Source organism: Nipponia nippon, unplaced genomic scaffold (genome assembly GCF_047370975.1).
Source record: "Nipponia nippon isolate SJK-2023a ecotype South Korea unplaced genomic scaffold, ASM4737097v1 scaffold_7, whole genome shotgun sequence".
In the NCBI taxonomy this organism is placed as follows: Eukaryota; Metazoa; Chordata; class Aves; order Pelecaniformes; family Threskiornithidae; genus Nipponia; species Nipponia nippon.
This window is the reverse complement of record NW_028262391.1, coordinates 33,533,887-33,550,160: the sequence shown is the minus strand read 5'-3', so window position 1 is coordinate 33,550,160 and position 16,274 is coordinate 33,533,887. Positions and strand designations below refer to the sequence as shown.

Sequence of the window (16,274 nt, the reverse complement as noted above, 5' to 3'; positions counted from 1 at the left end):
GGCACGGGGACGCTCCGCTCCGCTCCGCTCCATCCCGTCCCGTTCTGTCCCGTCCCGTCCGTCGCGGTTAACGTCTCCTGCTGCCAGGGAGGCACCGCGGCGAGGCCAGGAGCGGCCGCCGACCCCGTGCGCCGGGGCCTGGGTCCGTACACCCGGCCCAGCCCAGCTCTCGGGTCAGGTAAAGAGAGTTGCAGGTTTAACGGGAGATGTAGCAGCAGGCTCTAGGACACGAGTCTTGTCTAGAGAGCTCCTGGGCTGTAACACCAAAAAGTGCAGGGGGAAACGTAACAGCAGCTGCAACCCTTGTGAGGAGAGTAAAACTCCCCTCAGAAGTCCACCCAGCTCGCAGGCGTTACACAAGAGCAGGCTGTGCCTCGAAGGAGCACCATCGCTGCACCCTCAGCGCACTGGCTTCGAAAGGAAAAAAGTGACTTGGTTTTGGGAGGCTTCTCGGCCATGGTCCTCTCTGCTCTGAGCGAGATCCACTGTGGGCAGGGTTTAAGATAAATTCTCCCTGCCTTTTGGTATCTCCACAGTGAATAGCCCCAAGTTGCTAGCTCTGTGCAGGCATCATAATTTACTCATATGGTCTTTTTATCTGTAACAGGTTCTCCTACAAATGTGCCTTTGCACATTTTGTCTGGAAGTTGGATTGTAAGTCAAATACTGACTTGGCTGATGTTTGTCTAAATCACATATCTTAAAATGCAATCACAAAATGGAGACTCGGGCAAAGGCCTTGGAGGGGAGGTTACTGTGCAAGAGGTGTCAGGAGAGTCTGTGACCGACACGGGAAATGAAGCTACCCAAACAGAACATGAAGGCAATTCTGTCAACACAGGTGAGCCCTTCAAGCTGGTTCTCTGGGATGAATTTAGGGAACTTTAGTGAACATAAAGCCTAGAAATCAAGTCTGTTGTCACTCATCTGGATGCAATATGAGTTTATTCTTTCTCCCACTGAAGTCACTGAAACTCTTGCTGTACCTGAGGCTTACTCAGCTGCTATCTTATTGTGCCTTTTACCCCCCCTCCTTTTCTTTAATTGTTTTCTACCTGGAGAGATACCTTCTCCTGTGTTGCAATCATACAGCTAGCATGACCTTTAAATGTTTTAATTACAATCATGTTTAAATGAGCTGGTATAATCATCTTGTTTGCACTGTCTCTTTTTAAGTGTGTGGAATACAAGTGCAACTAGAAGGTGCAGAGCAGGAATCTGAAGAGAAAAACATTGAAAATGCAATTAATCTAAGGCAATCTAAAGACAGCTTGAATGAATATAGCACTGGAGACACCTTCCGAAGAGTGCAAAAGGGTAAATTTGTAGAAGAGCTAGACTAACAAACGGTGCTTGAGATGACTCAGATACACCATTACTGTAGTCTCTTTATGCGCAACATTAGCAGTCTTGTTAAACTCAAATTATTGTTAGCTAAATGCAATATATAGTAGATGTCTAAGACCATAAGAGTATTGGTGCCAGTACTTTATATTGTCACTGTACATTATAATAATCTTCTTAAGACTGGTGGGTACTACCTGACTTCCAGATCTAAAAAAAAAAAAAAAGCAAATTTCAACAATTAATTTTACTACTACTTATTTTACTACTTTGCCTTCTAAAGAAGTTAAGTTTCCTTTCATTAAAAATGTCAGCAAAAATCTTGGTTAGCACACTTGTTTTCTTGACATTCATATTCCAGTGCTCTTCAATATTTCTCTAAAGTTGGCAACATGACACTTTTTCCCCACTCATGCTGTTAAACTGCAACTTGTTTTCTTACAAAGATGTTAAAACTCAAGAGAAAGCCTTCAGCTGTATGTCCAAAGCAGATCAACAGTATGAACAAAAATCAGATGGTGATCACAAATCGGTAACCAGCTCATTCAGTCAAAGGGCAGAAGAAAAGAGGGGCTGTGTAAGGTAATACGTTGTTTGTGGATGTTTTTTATTTAAATCTTGGCATCATTGAAGTCAATGGGAGTTTCGCTGTTCTACAAATTAATTCAGGAGAGCAATTTTGAAGATGAATTTGAGAGTAATCGATGACTCAGGAATTGTTGATAGTTCCAGCATCTGTACGGCTTTTTTATGGCCGCAGTAGCAAACTACATTCTAACTACATGATGTAGTCTATTTAATGGACCTGCAGATAATTGTGCAAACTCTTGTGGGAATCATTTGTCAGTAGATTTGACCAGTTCTAAGCATCAATTCAGACAATGCATTGTATTAATTCATCACAATATAAGTATTACAGTTGTCAAGATAATTTTTAGCAGAGGAAATCCAGAGGTACCTCAGATGATTGACAATAAGATACAACTCCTTTGTAAGCTCTGGCTCTCATTTTGGTCCTGCCTAAACCAGCATACACTGCGATGGCTCTTCATTAATAGTTGTGAAATGGGATTATTCTTGTGTTATCTCTGATTAAGCACATTGCAAGTAAATAATAAAATTAAACCCCATATTTGGTACTGTTTAATAACAATGTTGAAAGTCTGGTCACATGGGCTAGTTACGGAGTGATATATAAGGAACAATGAAGATTTACCCTCTGCTCCTGTACCTGCTTACGTGTTGGTGAAACTTGCCAAAGTTTATGTTGCTGCTAGCTTTAACATAGCTGTTCTGGTAGAGACAGTTACAGTCCTTTAAAGTCAAGGGGAAGACTCTCATTGAGTTATCAGGAGGCAGATTGGACTGTATTTACATAGAAAACTTCATTATCCTGGGCTAATCAGCCTGGCACGCTTCAGAATTAAGTTCTTATGAAGAATGGTGGCAGAGAGCAACAACTGCACATAAGGTAATTAGTGTTTTGAAGAAACATGTTTTAAGATCCTATAAATCGGCTGAGGATGCTAATAATTTGATTAAATGCTACTACAAATAGCACAATGAAAAACAGTGGGATATACTGCAAGTAGCTAGCATATCTGGGCTGACAATACAATATTTAAAGGTTTTTAAATCTTTCATTGCTTCAGAGATTTATGTCAGGCACGTTTGGCTTACAGGGCAGTTACAGGCCAACAATCATATTGCCCCAGGAACTCAATTGACTAGTTGACTGTATTACAGTTTTGGTCTTCAGCAATATTGAGAATTTTAGTGTAGTAAGTAAATAAATAAATCTAAAAGCAAATTAATTATGAAAGGTTTAACTTCACTGCCTTGACTCGAGGTTTTTCGTTACTTTGAAAATATCTTCCTGACAAGAAAATCTTACTGTTACAAGCTTTAGTCCTATAAATACTTATGACCAAAAATGCAAAGTTCAGTTTGATAATATGGAATTTAGAAATAGAAAATAATTTTGGACCATTTAACATTGTACTTCTGCAATATTTCTTTAAGTGAGGAATACATACTAGAAGTTCTATTTTGGAATTTTGTTTTACAGAATCTAATCTTTCTAAACAGGAAGATGTATTTTCTGCTTTGGAATGTTTTTTGCTAGGTGTTTTCCTAATAGGTTCCCAAGTTTCTTGTCTATAATGTTACTAAATTCTATGTAGCCCTGGACACCTTGCCTCCAAAACCAGTGTCCTGTCGTTCTTTGCAAAGTCCCTACTCGGGGACTACCAACTCTATGAAACTGTCGATCCAGTGTTGTCTAGCACGGGGTCCCAGATAACGGCATAACTCATCCCATCAGCTGCTTTTTGCTGTGATCCATTACTGGTTTAACAGTTTTCAGGCCACCCGTGTACTTACCACTTTGGGGGTTTGCTGTTCTGCTCACTGCCGTGTGCAGCTTTGGCCTTGTTTGGCCGCTGTTGGCTGCCAGCCCAAGTGCTTTGCCCTTGCAGCCTCTGCTGTTTCACACTGTAGCTTTCTGCCCAACGCCTCTTGCAGAGTCCTCTGCCCCTGCACTGTTCAGCTGTAGCCCACAGCTGCCCTGAGTAGCCTTTTCTTGCTTCTTGCTTGCATGAACCCCAAAAAGAGTGGAGCTGGATTGTTGCGGAGAATTAAGCAATTACAATTGAACAGGTATTATTTATTTTTCTTACTGTGGCATTCCTAGCCAATCACGGCTGTATATTAAAACTGTCTTGAGTGCTATTTCAGAGTTGGCATTTCATTAAAATGTTAGGTTGATAACTACTGATTTTTCTAGTCTGAGAAAAATGTTGCGTATTGGCTATGCTACCAAAGGTCCTGCACCAAAGCAGCAAGGAATGGAGGAAAGAATTGGAGACGAAGGAATCAGATTCTAACATAGAATCATGCTGCTCTTTTCCAAGAAGATGGACTCTCTAATTCCCTACCCACTTTCCTACATACTCTCTGTTTTTTAGCAGAAGAGCCTGATAACTCACTTCAAAGAGGTAGAAATGGAAAGCCACTCTAAAAAACCTACTGCTTTTTATTTTTAGTATAGTCTTGAAAGCTATAGCCATTTCTCTTGCATAAAAGAACTATTAATTGTGTTGCATTGAAATCTGTTAAAAACCCAAAGAGTTCAGAATGTGCACTGAAATACATTTTTTGTTTTGCTTCTGCTTCCCATTATTATTTTAGAATGACAAAAAAAATTCTGCAAGACATCTGTAAGCAGCAGAAATTATACATGACACCATACTTAAATGATACGCTTTACTTGCATTATAAAGGTAAGATGTGGACAAAACTGCTTAAATTTATCATTCTAAGTAGCATTTTAGCAGAGAATCTATTTTATGGCTCGTTGAAGTAAGGTATCTAATAATTCTTTTAAATTAGAAACATAATTTAATTTTATATAGTAATGAAATTGTGAAACAAAATTAGTCAATATGAAGGTAGAAAAGTGAAAAGATTATAGACCTAATTCACTTTGTGGAGCCCTTCAAAGGATCAATAGGAATCAAGGGACACTTTTGGTTTTTTTTTTCCCCCAAAACAGTAGCCTCTGAGAAATGTCTTAAAATACTGGTCTGGGTTGCATTCAGAGGAAAATATACGTATTTCTTCTTAAATGTGTTTGTATAAAGAAGCTGTTTTCCAGCTTTGGGGACTTTTGTACTGCCAAATAAAAATGGTCAGGAAGAAAACGAACAGTAAATGCTTGCTGCATGTTCTCAAATACTACTGAAAGAAAAAGAAGTTGCTAGAATGAACACGGATCATCCTCTTGTCATCTTTGAGCAGGTTTTTGCACGATACGGTTAGCTGGTTCAGGTTAGCATAAGAATTGTTTTAAATAAATAGGGCATGCTGAATCTACCTTCTACATTTGGCCTTGTTTTTGCTGTTTTCTCAATATATATTATTTGAGCATCTAAAAGGCTGCAGGAGAGATAGACCAGAATAGGTACCAGTATGGTTTTGCCCTTTAGTGGCCAGGTACTGTACCATTAATTCAGTGGAGATACTGGCAGCAACTTGAGTACAAGTGTTCTCACAGGCTGTTTCAGCAGCCCTGGTTTAATGGAATTTACTCTTCCAAAAACTTGTTTTCAGCCAATGCAATTTCATTTTAAAACATGTTTTTCTGCAGGATTTGACCGCCTGGAGAATCTCGAAGAGTATACTGGATTGAAGTGTTTATGGCTGGAATGCAATGGCTTAACAAAAATCGAGAATTTGGAGGCTCTGACAGAGTTGCGTTGCCTCTATTTGCAACTCAATTTAATTAACAAAATTGAAAACCTTGAACACTTACAAAAGCTGGATTCCCTCAATATCAGTAACAACTACGTTAAGACCATTGAGAATCTCTGTAAGAACTGTTGGTGCAACATGTTTTAACTTATAACGGGCCCATATTCCTAAGCTTTGATGAAGCTAAGCTATTATTAGTGGCACTAGTTTCAAGGGTTTTTTTATTCGTGTTAGAATTTTGCACAATATCCCATACCAAAGTCCACAAGGCTTCTATTGAAGAGTCAAACCTATGTATTTTGCAATTTAAATAGATGAGAAAACAGGAAAGACATAGTAATTTATTTCACATGGATACATAGGACAATTAAGTAGTCTTTCCTCACTTCTTAATACCATCTAAGTAATTACCTGTGTTGCAGACGGGCTGGCAATCCATTTTTCACCATTTGCTTTACAGTTATGATGTGCTGTGGCAGTTGCAGACTTGATTACCAAATCTTTTATGTCTGTTAAAGGATTTATTCCATCTTCAGCAGGAAAAAAAAATTCCTGTACATTATCATTTGTATACATTGGGAGTAATTTGAAACACAAGCTCTTGCTTTTGTGTAACTGACTAGTTCGAAACAAATTAAAAACAACCACCATCCTAAAAACAAACAACTGTTTTTCCTGGGGTGAAGAAAGCGGCTTTGGAGGCCTAGCCAAAAAGGGCATATAGCATAACAACAAATTTAGAAGAAAGCTCCCGACGATTCAGTAAAAACAATTATGTTGACAAGGCAGTTTTCTACTTGCTCCAGAAAACCCTCTCTGAAGCAGTGACTCTTACCGTTCCTTACATTGTACTGTTCTTGTCTGGCAGCTTGTCTGAAAGTCCTGCAGACTCTCCAGATTGCTCACAATAAGTTACAAACAGTGGAAGACATACAGCACTTGCAAGAATGCCCAAGTATTTCTGTGCTCGATCTTTCCCACAACAATCTAAGTGATCCACGTATTGTAACTATTCTGGTGACCATGCCTAACTTGGTAAGCCGAATATAGTTGAGGGTTTATATCATGTATATGGGTGAATCCCCATTAAATGGTTTTGTCGGGTAGTCCCGTGCACAATAGATTGCGGTCTAAAAGAAATGTTATTAAACATTTATTTTTTTTTTAGATTACCTATAACACCCAGGATATTTTTATTGGTTTCTTGTTTTTGAAATGATAGAGAAAGCGCGTATCCAGATTGGGATTTTTTTTGCTACTCAGCTTTAAAAATGGTTTCCCTTGTCTCTCTAGCGTGTGCTGAATTTGATGGGAAACGAAGTGATAAAGAAAATTGCTAATTATAGAAAAACACTTACTGTTCGACTAAAACTACTAACATATCTGGATGACAGACCAGTTTTCCCAAAGGACAGGTAAGAAACAGAGCCATCTTCTTTACACAGCAACGGAGCTCAAATGCTGATGATCACTCATCCATTTTTTGTCAATATTGTCATGGAAGGAAAGGAAGACTGACCGATATAATTTTTTGAGGGTAGGTGACTTTGAGTACGAGAGTGTTATGCTATGGAGTTCTACATCTAACATACCTAGAAAAAAACATGCATTTTTTCCCAAGGGAATTAATTCTTAAACAGAATTGTTTTAGCCAAGTCTGTAGACCAGAGGCAAATCCCTATTTCAACAGAAACTGCAGAGGTGTCTGGAAAAGCAGAGCCAAGATCAGCACTCCTGGCAGATCTCTGGTGGTGTAATCACCAGCATTTGGATATCTTCGGTTCTTTTGCTGCAGTTCCACATACAAGATAAGATATACGTGCATCCCTGTTGCATAAGGGATTGTCACTGCTGTATGCTTTTTTTCTCTTGCAGCTATTTTATGCTGTTGCAAGCTATTTTAAATTTCTCTTTCATTATAAAGATGGGCTTTTATAGCTATATTACAGTGAGCTTTTGTGTTTTCATTAGAGCCTGTGCAGAAGCCTGGGCTGTTGGAGGGCTTGAGGCTGAAAAAGCAGAAAGGGAAAAATGGGAAACCAGAGAGAGAAAAAAAATCCAAGATAGCATCGATGCTTTAGCAGCAATCAGGCAAAAAGCAGAGGAAAAGAAAAGACAAAAGTATATGGAAGAAAGAGATGCAAGTGCAAAATGTGGAAATGGAGATGCAACAGACATCCTAGAAGGTTTGTGGTTACTGTTTTGGAAGATGTCTGTGTCTGCTTCAATTTGAATGTTTAAAATAAATGAATAGTTCCTAAATGTTCAGAAGCAGGCTGGTGCAATTTTTTGAATATATTTATGAATCTTCTTTTCCCATACTAAATACTTTATTAATCTTGGTGCATCTTAGATTAACCACAGCAATTTTAAGCAATCATCATCACCTTTCTCACTGCTGATGAAACAAAAAACCAATAAACCACTTTCTGTCCCAGCGTTCCAAGCTCTTGTGCTCTTCACCAGAGCACCCAGGTGCTGGTCAGGCAATAATGGTTCCAGCAGGCGTTCCTGGGTGGAGGCAGGCAGGGACACCCCAAGAGCCATATTTCCCCAAGATGCAGAACAGGGCTGGCTTCAAGAGGCACGTGTGCTCCAGTAAGACCTAGTGATAACCACCTCACCAGTCCCCATCCAGGCACCTCTCCACTGCTGTGTTCACTCACAGGAAGAGCTTCAGCCTAGAGCCTACAGCAGTGGTAATACAGGCAGTAAGAGGAGGGTCATTTGCTTCACTTGCTGCCCTTTTTAATGCCCTTTTTAATGCCACAAATTCTCCTGTCACATTATTCAAGGAGGCATATGTTTACGACCAGTAATAGGTCCCAACCTAACCTTTCTAGAGAAGTGTGCGTGTTTCAGGATAAACAGGACTGAAGCCAAATAAGAAGGCCATACTACAGTGCAGAGGAGTGTTTATCTATCTATATCTGATAACGTTTTGGGGTTTCACAGGCTCTGAAATCAAACATGGCTGACTAACAAGTAAAACTTCTTCTGCAAGCAGGTAGATTGCATAAAGGAGAAGATAACATCAACATTTGTCACTGATCCATCAAAATGCTCAAGCATATATTTAAATATGTAGTCACTTGTGAATCTTTTCAAAGTTAACTATAGATACCAGACAATTATTTACTATAGAGTTTTCTCTAAATGAGCTGTTTGCTGGGGAACTGTATTTGCTAGGGAGTTGAGATGGGAAAACCCACAACATTTCTGCAATCCTGGGAGGACTACTGATCCACGAATAGGTGCTCAAACAAAGATGGAGCTCTTGATGCATATTTTATGCCAAACTATTAAGACCATGTAGTAAAGTCTGGATATTTAGAATGAGTAATGATAAATTAACTCAGCAGTTTTAATGAAATTGTTTCTTCTGTAGGAGCACCTGCAAATTCAGATGACAGTGATGGAAATTCTAATACATCAGAGACTTCAAATATATCAGAAGAGGAAGAAACTCAAGAGAAGACTGAGAAATTTAGACATGAAAGTTTTGATGCTCGTGATGAAGTGATAACACTTCTACCAAATAGGGAAGGTAACACAGATTTCACATCTGGAAACATTCCTGCTAGAATTCAAGAGGATACACAAGAATCAAACTCTTACAAACGCTCAAACTTCAACAAGAAGACAGACAGTAATGTACACAGTGAAGGATCAGACCAAACTGAGGATGCAGAGACGATGAGCCAAACTCTTAGTGTAGCACTGCCTCTGCCGTGATTCAAACCGATTCATAGATAAGAACATCCCATTAGATTTCTACAGTGACTAGTTGAAAATCAAGTAATACTGGATAAAATATTCTTTAAATACAACAAACAAAAAAAATTGTGAGGGCTCAACCTGCAACTTCTGTCACATAAAGGTGGAATTCCACTTCTCATGTGTGCCAGGTTTAGCAACAGGAGAGGAGAGCTTACAGGCTTCCCTTGCTCCCACATAAACTGCGCGGTCTGTCTGCCAGCAGAAGCTGGACATCACTCTAGAGGTGGTTTTGTGCCTTCACACATGGAAGAATGCTTTTTGGTGAAACACTGGAACGGGTTGCCCAGTGAGGTAGTAGATGCCCCATCCTTGGAAACATTCAAGGCCAGGCTGGATGGGGCTCTGAGCAACCTGATCTAGTTGTAGTTGTCCCTGCCAATTGCAGGGGGGGTTGGACTAGATGACCTTAAAAGGTCCCTTCCATCCCAAAGCATTCTGTGATTCTATGATTTTGTAGCTTTGTGGAATACATTATTGCAAAATGCAAATATTAATTTATACAATATAAGGGCGACCAAGAATATGATGGAAAGACAAAGAGCTGGATTCAGCTGTGAATTCTGCAATGGTAGTCAGGTCCCTAGCAGTTTGGTTTTGCAGTGCTTGCTGTTACAATACAGAAAGTCTTTTATTTAATTAGTTCTCTGCAACTGACTATTGTTCATTCTTTAGATCTACCAAGAGAGAAGGCAGCTACTGAAAAGGCCTGGCTTCCTGAACTGGATGAATGTGCTGAAATTGGACAGATCAAACTGGAGACACCAGAGAAACTTTATCTTGACGTATGTATTGGATTCAGATTTGGGGAAGTTCAGATTTGAGTATTGTCTGCTCTCAAATTAATTCTTGTAACATCCTGGCTAATAAAACTATATGGCCAGGTTTCTAAGAAAGGTCTGCTATTAGGAAAAGTAAAAGGAAAGAAAGAAAAAAAACCCAAAAGTAAAATTGTAGGGGTATTCATTATCTCCAGTGTAGCATGTGTAAAGAATTTACCACTGCTTCCAAAGTTTATTTTGTGCATTGGCCATAAATCACCTGAAGTTGACCTTCTGTCTCTGTGATTTCTCTGGAGAAGTTAATGAGGGCTCTCATTTAAAAAACAGAAGTCACAATAAAAAGAATCTAGTGGATACACACGTCCTCTTAGGCAAAACTCACATGAAATACACAGTTGAAAATGTGAACTATTGCAGAAAAAGCATAAGGAAGAAATAACCACCCACTCATTGTGAATGTTAGCTAGCAGTATTAGATAATTATAAATGTATTCTCAAAATATAACTTTTAGGTATATTTCCAAGAAAAGCAGAATGTGCATCATTCAGGTATATAATACATGATTGATATTTGTAATATGGTCTTCTATTATCTAAGATTTCTATCCGATGATGCAAACATTTAAACACGTTTAACCACATTTAACCATGAGGAGGACATGGATACCACTGAAAAATACGATCTCACTTCAAAGGAGAACTATTCAATATGTCATAATTATGACAGTGCTGCTAAACTGACAGTGTCAGATTATGACATAACTAGCAATAACAAACTTCTGAGCTTATGATTTCCCAGAGCACTTAATATACTCTTTGATCCCTTATACTGCCACTGTTAACTAAATTCTTACTAGAATGTTTTAGAAAAGTCTCTTAGATCTTTTCTGTGCCCTTAATTTCCCAGGAAAAAATTCCATCCCGTTATCGAAGGGCTCAACTCACTGCTTCAGTAGAGGGCTTACTGCTGCATCCTCCCGTTTGGCTGTTTTTAATAACAGGTTTAACAAGGGTAGTGGAGAGAACTGGCAGCAGTTCCAAGTATATACAATATTAGTATTATAACCAGATCTTCCAGGGTCTGAAATAAAAGCTTTCAATAAATAGTGATACTGTAGGTACCCACAATGTGAAGATCTTGTAGATTGAGTGTTTGTTTTCCCCTTGGTGCTACATGGCACCATAGCACGCTCCTTTGCACAAACTTCAATGTAGCATAAAAGGAACTCTTCAGCATATGTGCATGGGGTTTCTTTTGAGACATAAAAAGTATGACTATTCTAATTCTACAGAAGAAAAAAAAAAAACTAACCCATATCACATACTAATACACATTTCAGTGGTCTATGCGACTTGGTTCTCCAACTGATGTTTAGCGATGGAAAGAGCTTCTCGCAACAACCTCCAATACTCACGCTATTGCAGATTTTCCAGAGAGACTTAGTGCTGGCATAGCAGGGAATGGCTGTGAAGATGCCAATGGTGAGAAGCTCCGGAGCAGCACCGTGGTCTTTATTCATATCTTGGAGTCAGTCGATGGTCTCAGTAGTAATAAAAGGGAGAGGAGCGGAGGAGGATTTGTAATGCGGTTGTTATGACACTCCTCTGTCAAGCAGAAACAAGCCCATGTTGCTGCACGTGCCTTGGCAGTGTTTGAAGTACATTCAGTGTACCTAAAGCAGAATAACTTTAGTAAGTGATTTTCGTTTGATCTGCAAATGCACCCTGCCGATTGGAACAAGACTAACAGCTATTTCACTTCCTTATTGACATCAGATGCCACCCACTAACGTTAGTCTCAAATCTTAATTTGTACATTTTTAATAATATTGTTATAAAACCATGTGACTTCAGGACATGCTGCACTAGCTACAACCATATCAAGAAACAGAAATTTCCTTTGTTGATTTTAATTCTGTAATAATCTTTGCCACGCAAGACAGTACAGATTAGGTGTTCCTGATGCTACCATGCCAAGCAGCTTGCTACAAAATCATTAATCTCTAAAACCAAAAGGAGATGCTTTACCAATATTGAGCTACATTAAAGAATTGGCAAAAAGGTATTACTTTCTACCTGTGATTTTGTATGCCTACCCTCTATTTTTGCTTTTATGTCAGCAAGTGGCAGTTGTCTGTCTTAGATAATATTTTCTAATGGAAAGCTGAAATGATTGGACCTCTCTGAGGAAAAACAGTTCTCAGCAAGTTTCCAGTTCTATATCCTTTAATTATGAGGCATTCACAGTAAAACATTGTTTTATTAGATGTATTTACGTTAACAGAGTTTACTGATACAGAGTTTCTGGTAGACTGCAGATCTTGATTTGACTCTTACCCGTAAAGATGGGTTGCAGTTGAGATTAAATCTACTGAATAGATAAGACATAGCTAATAGACATAAACCACATTTGCTTTTAAAATCCTGTTAATGCCTTGCTGTTTATCCTTTTATCTTCCTTCTTTTTTTTTTTTTCCATAATCATACAGTAGAGTAGAAAATAGCATTCAGTCTGACATTAAGGTTATTGCTTTCCCATCTGCTATTTCTGGAGACAGATGAATTTTCCTTTTCCCACATGTGCTGCATAGAGGAAACTGTCATCTCCGAGAGGATGACAGTGCAGTGTTCCTGGCTGTGGCCTTTTACCCTGAGAAGCATTGCTTTGAAGAAGATTCACAATGAGCTAGAGATGTCATATTTTATTGGTTAGAGTACCTTTTCCCACTGATTAATGACCTTGTGATTGTCCTCAGGAACTGCCTGATTTAGAAGATATAGATGTAAATGAATTTCCCCCAGAAGACGAAATCTTTGTTCAAAAGGTAAGATTCTTATTAATTCCAGTGATGAAGCTTCCCTAAATACCTTTACAAATGTTTTGCAAAATGAGGATAATCTAAGTTGTGAAATGCTGTTTTGGGAGATGCAATCAGTTATGCATTTATAAACTCAAACGGATGTTTCAGCAGATCTTCTCCGTCTACTTGTAAATACTTTTAATTTGATTTTTTATATTATTGTGTTGCAAAAATAGGAGAATGAAAAACTAAGATCAAGTAATGCAACAGTTCAATAAGATTAATTTCTTAGTAGCATGTAGTGTTTTAATGAAGATTACTCTTAAAATACACTTTACCAGTGCTAATATGCTGCAAGGGACTGAGTAGATAGAACAAATTGCCTGCTACTGAATAAAATCAGACTTTTCAACTGAAAACACAGAGAGATTGAAACTCCTCTGCTCCACTTGGGGCTAGTCACACACAAGGCAGTTCATGCCCACATTAGCGTTCTCAAACTGGGTTTCTAGGCAAGAGCCTGTAAACAGAAACAGAAGAGAAAAAAAGAAAAAGACAAGAAAGATTAAAAGCACAGCTTTGATTCTAATGCCAATGTTGACTCATACTTGCCTTGCTGGAGACAGAGGCTGATACAGTACATGTCTTTACAAGCACCTCCGAGATAATGCAAACTTTTCGTACAGTCAGTGTAAGGCATGGAATTTATTTGCTGTTTTGGTCACAGACTCAGAACAGTGTTGCAAAATGTCTTGGCCAACAAAGCTTCCAATTAAAAGAAGACAAGGGAAGGGAACAAAGATAATTATCGAAGGATTAAGTGTTAGCAGTTCTCATGCTCCGAAGGGTGTTCAGTTCTTAACTGAAGTGAGATGATGATGTTCGTCATGTCCCTCTGTTTGGAGGAAAAGTAATAGAACTGAGCCCACATATTGCTGAGTTGCTGAAATAGGTCTTCTTTTTATGAACTGTTAATAGTTGATGGTCAGTTCATTGCTAATGCCTGAGAAATAGTTAAGCCAAGATTCGTCCACAAAGACGCAGAGCTATGGTATGAAGCACGTTCCATACATTTTGGGAGAACAGCACATCAAAGCTGACAGCTGTTAACATGGATCCAAGAGATATGTATCCATCTTTTAGCGTTTACATCTAGAGTAATATATTTTCAATTACATTTTCTACCTTTACAGCAGGAATATCACCCAAAGATCGAAATAATTTCTGAAATGACAAATGACAGTGATTCTGCATCAGAAGAAAAGAATAAAAGCATGTTTGAGAATTCAGTAGAAGAAATTCCAACAGCAATTTTTTCAAGTGTGTGTAAGATGCATAAAGAGCATGAAAAGGAGCACTTAAGACCCCTTGTTGAAAGCTTCTTTACAGAGCCTGCTAATTCAGAAGGATACCTGGAGATCAAAGATAAACAAGCAACCCCCTCGAAACCCTTGATACAAGAGGTTATCGCTGAGGATAACCTGCCATTGTCACCAGTCCGCAATCGACCGGATGACCCAAGCCCACGGGAAGAGGACAGTGAGATTACAGTTACTTGCCCTGGTAAGATTACAGTGACATGATTAATCACAGAGAAAAAGATGGGTGGCACATACACACTAAAAGTAAGGATTTGTCCAGCTCTTGCTGAAAAATTTTCGATCCACTGTTAGTTAACAATCACCTCTTTCTTTTATTTATGTGGGAATCCTAATAAATTAGGAATTAAAATGTTATTTTCTCTTTTCCTACCCAGAAGTTCTTGCTGAGTTTTGTTTAAATGGCTTTAAAAAATTGGCCTCCACATTTCTTTTTCCAGTATTGAAGACCACCAGCGAGTTTCATTTGCCTTTTGCCTTCATGCTTTTAACAGGGAATGGCAGTGATGGAGAGGTACAGTGCCTGGCTGAGGGTGAAGCATGTCCTCAGGAAGCACAAGATGACGAGGACAGTGAGAGTGGATTGGATTAATCACTTTGGAAAACAACAGACCAAATCTGGAGCACAGCATCTGGCTGACAGCATGCGGTAATTCTCAAAATGCAGAGTTCGGCACTGGGACCGTTAGTTAAAACTGAGATCAGTTACTGTGATATAAAACCCACCGCCTTCAGCAGGAGGACTGCGTGTTTCAGCCAGCCAGAGGCTGCTGCGGCCTCCAGCACCTGACCTTCAGGGCAGAACTGGTGGCGTCAGTGTGCACAAAGCCCACAATCCTCTGCAACCCGCAGGCAGCACGTGCCTTACGTTCCCACTGCCAAAGCTGCTGGGGGTCCCTCGGCTCCAAGCTCTTCAGGGCAGCTGGCAGCATTCACGACTTTGAAAGTGATGGCACTACTGGTTTAAGGTTAAATTCCACTCTCTTAGGTCACTTTTTTCCCTTGCATCCTTCTAGAAATTACTTAGTTAAATGTTTGTATCTATCTTAGGGTTTCATTACATATGTAGTTTCAATCCATAATGTAACATTTCTGTCATTTGAACTAAATAAAGATTCTACTTGTAACCAAATATATTTTTAACTTGTTTCATCTCTTTAACAGTCTATGTCATACCAGGTGGACTTCAATGACAAATGGAGATTGCCTCTTAACATGGTATTTTACGGATCTGATATTCATAGGCATTATGATTGTTTATGCAAAAACAGATGCAGAAGTAGTGTCCATGCATGGAAAATATGGTTTTACCTTTTAGGGCAATCTGTGATGAAGCATATACTTAGATCTGCCATTTTCATAATTTTTCCTTGTGATCTACTTCTCAGGATCTGGATTTCAAATACAACAGAAAAATAACCAGCCAGCGAGTAATGGCAGAAAGACAGCTTTGGTGTAAAAAGCCGATCAAAGGAATTCTTTCATTAGCTTCTCTCTTACGTCACAGTGGTTGTCTTGCGCCAAAGTGAAATGGAAGGTAACAGCAGCGATGCCTCAGCCAGGCTCCCTCTTCTTCCCTTCCCCTATTTTGTTCTCCTTCTCCCCCTTCTGAGCTAGAGAATAATATTCAAGGAAGTGGAGATTGCTTGAGAGCAGCGCTTCCTCTGTGACACCGCAAAAGAAGAGTTGGGGGAAACGGACAACTCTTGGCCAATTCTGCTGAGGCATTAACGGCTCTCATTTTCCTAACAAAGAAGTGGCAGTGCTGGTCAGTTAAAAAAAGAATTCTACACTGTTTAAGCACAACATAGAAGAGTTGGCCTCATCTTCAAGGGCTGACGTTGTTTTTATGATATAACGAACAATCGCAACATCAGGAATAAGCTAGGCTTTAAGTGACCTCACTTCATTAAGCCATACCCAAGTTTAGGTGGATGTCT

The 16,274-nt window shown here is 39.2% G+C and overlaps 1 protein-coding gene across 4 annotated transcripts; it reads left to right on the top strand.

The window, feature by feature from the left end:
• Positions 1 to 590: 590 nt before the first annotated feature.
• On the top strand, positions 591 to 15,366 carry DNAAF1 (dynein axonemal assembly factor 1). Of its 4 annotated transcripts, none has more exons than XM_087738712.1 (13): positions 591 to 841; positions 1,177 to 1,317; positions 1,791 to 1,926; positions 4,534 to 4,625; positions 5,492 to 5,713; positions 6,464 to 6,630; positions 6,889 to 7,010; positions 7,567 to 7,781; positions 8,984 to 9,142; positions 10,048 to 10,157; positions 12,911 to 12,979; positions 14,152 to 14,518; positions 14,829 to 15,366. In XM_087738712.1, exons 1-13 carry the CDS (start codon positions 706 to 708, stop codon positions 14,924 to 14,926), a joined length of 2,034 nt encoding a protein of 677 aa, XP_087594838.1. In that variant the 5' UTR covers positions 591 to 705; the 3' UTR covers positions 14,927 to 15,366. The 4 variants fall into 4 exon arrangements, with proteins under 4 accessions (XP_087594838.1, XP_087594837.1, XP_087594839.1 ...); XM_087738711.1 differs by having other exon boundaries at positions 14,149 to 14,518; XM_087738713.1 differs by lacking the exon at positions 1,177 to 1,317 and having other exon boundaries at positions 14,149 to 14,518.
• Positions 15,367 to 16,274: the final 908 nt, after the last annotated feature.